The sequence below is a fragment of the Palaemon carinicauda genome, chromosome 34 (genome assembly GCF_036898095.1).
Source record: "Palaemon carinicauda isolate YSFRI2023 chromosome 34, ASM3689809v2, whole genome shotgun sequence".
NCBI lineage: Eukaryota > Metazoa > Arthropoda > Malacostraca > Decapoda > Palaemonidae > Palaemon > Palaemon carinicauda.
Genome location: NC_090758.1, coordinates 66,528,285 through 66,529,296, shown reverse-complemented (window position 1 = coordinate 66,529,296; position 1,012 = coordinate 66,528,285). Strand labels below are relative to the sequence as shown.

Genomic DNA, 1,012 nt, shown 5'->3' with positions numbered 1-1,012 from the left:
GATCGGAGTTTTGGGGAATGAAAGTGGCAGAGAGACAGAAATTGAAAGTGTTCGAGATGAAGTGTCTAAGGAGTATGGCTGGTGTATCTCGAGTAGATAAGGTTAGGAACGAAGTAGAGAGGGTGAGAACGGGTGTAAGAAATGAGTTAGAATCTAGAGTGGATATGAATGTGTTGAAGTGGTTTGGCCATGGTGAGAGAATGGAAAATAACTGTCTGCTAAAGAAGGTGATATATGCAGGAGTTGATGGGAGGAGTACAACAGAAGGGCCAAGGTTTGGGTGGATGGATGGAGTGAAAGAACCTCTGGGTGATAGGAAGATAGATATGAGAAAGGCAAGAGAGTGTGCTAGAAATAGGAATGAATGGCGAGCAATTGTGACGCAGTTCCGGTAGGCCCGGCTGCTTCCTCCGGAGACTTGGATTACCGCGGAGGTAGCAGCAGTAGGGGAATCAGCATTACGAAGCTTCATATGTGTGGGAGAGGTATATGGGATGTGGGAGGGAGGTGTATGGGGTGTTGGGGAGAGGTATAAATGGTGTGGAGGAGAGGTGTATCTGGGTGTGGGAGAGGTGCAAGGAGTGAAAGGGGAAAGGTGTATGGGGTATGGTGGAGAGGTGTATTGGGTGGGGGTAGAGGTGTAGGGGGTGTGGGAGAAGTACATGGGGTGTAGAATAGAGGTGTATGGGGTGTGGGAGAGGTGCATGGGTAGTGGGGGAGAGGTGTATGAGGTGTGGTAGAGGTGCATGGGTAGTGGGGGAGAGGTGTACGGGGTTTGGAAAAGAGGTGTATGAGGTGAGGGGAAGAGGTGCTTGGTGTGTGTGGGAGAAGTGTATGAGGTGTTGGGGAGAGGGATATGAGGTCTGGGGGAGAGGTGTAAGGGGTGTTGGGGAGATGTGCGTGAGGTGTGGGGGAGAGGTGTATGGGGTGTGGGACAGGTATATGGGATGTAAGGATAGGTGCATGGGGTGTTTGGGAAATGTGTATGAGGTGTGGAGGGGGAGAGGGGTAT

The 1,012-nt window shown here is 51.1% G+C and overlaps 1 protein-coding gene across 1 annotated transcript in view; it reads right to left on the bottom strand.

The window, feature by feature from the left end:
- Positions 1 to 468: 468 nt before the first annotated feature.
- Positions 469 to 1,012, bottom strand: part of LOC137627003 (uncharacterized) — a 1,167-nt gene continuing 623 nt past the window's right edge. The window contains exon 1 of the mRNA XM_068357985.1: positions 469 to 1,012. This exon is cut by the window's right edge and continues 623 nt beyond it. Within this exon, the coding sequence (XP_068214086.1) occupies positions 469 to 1,012 (544 nt within the window).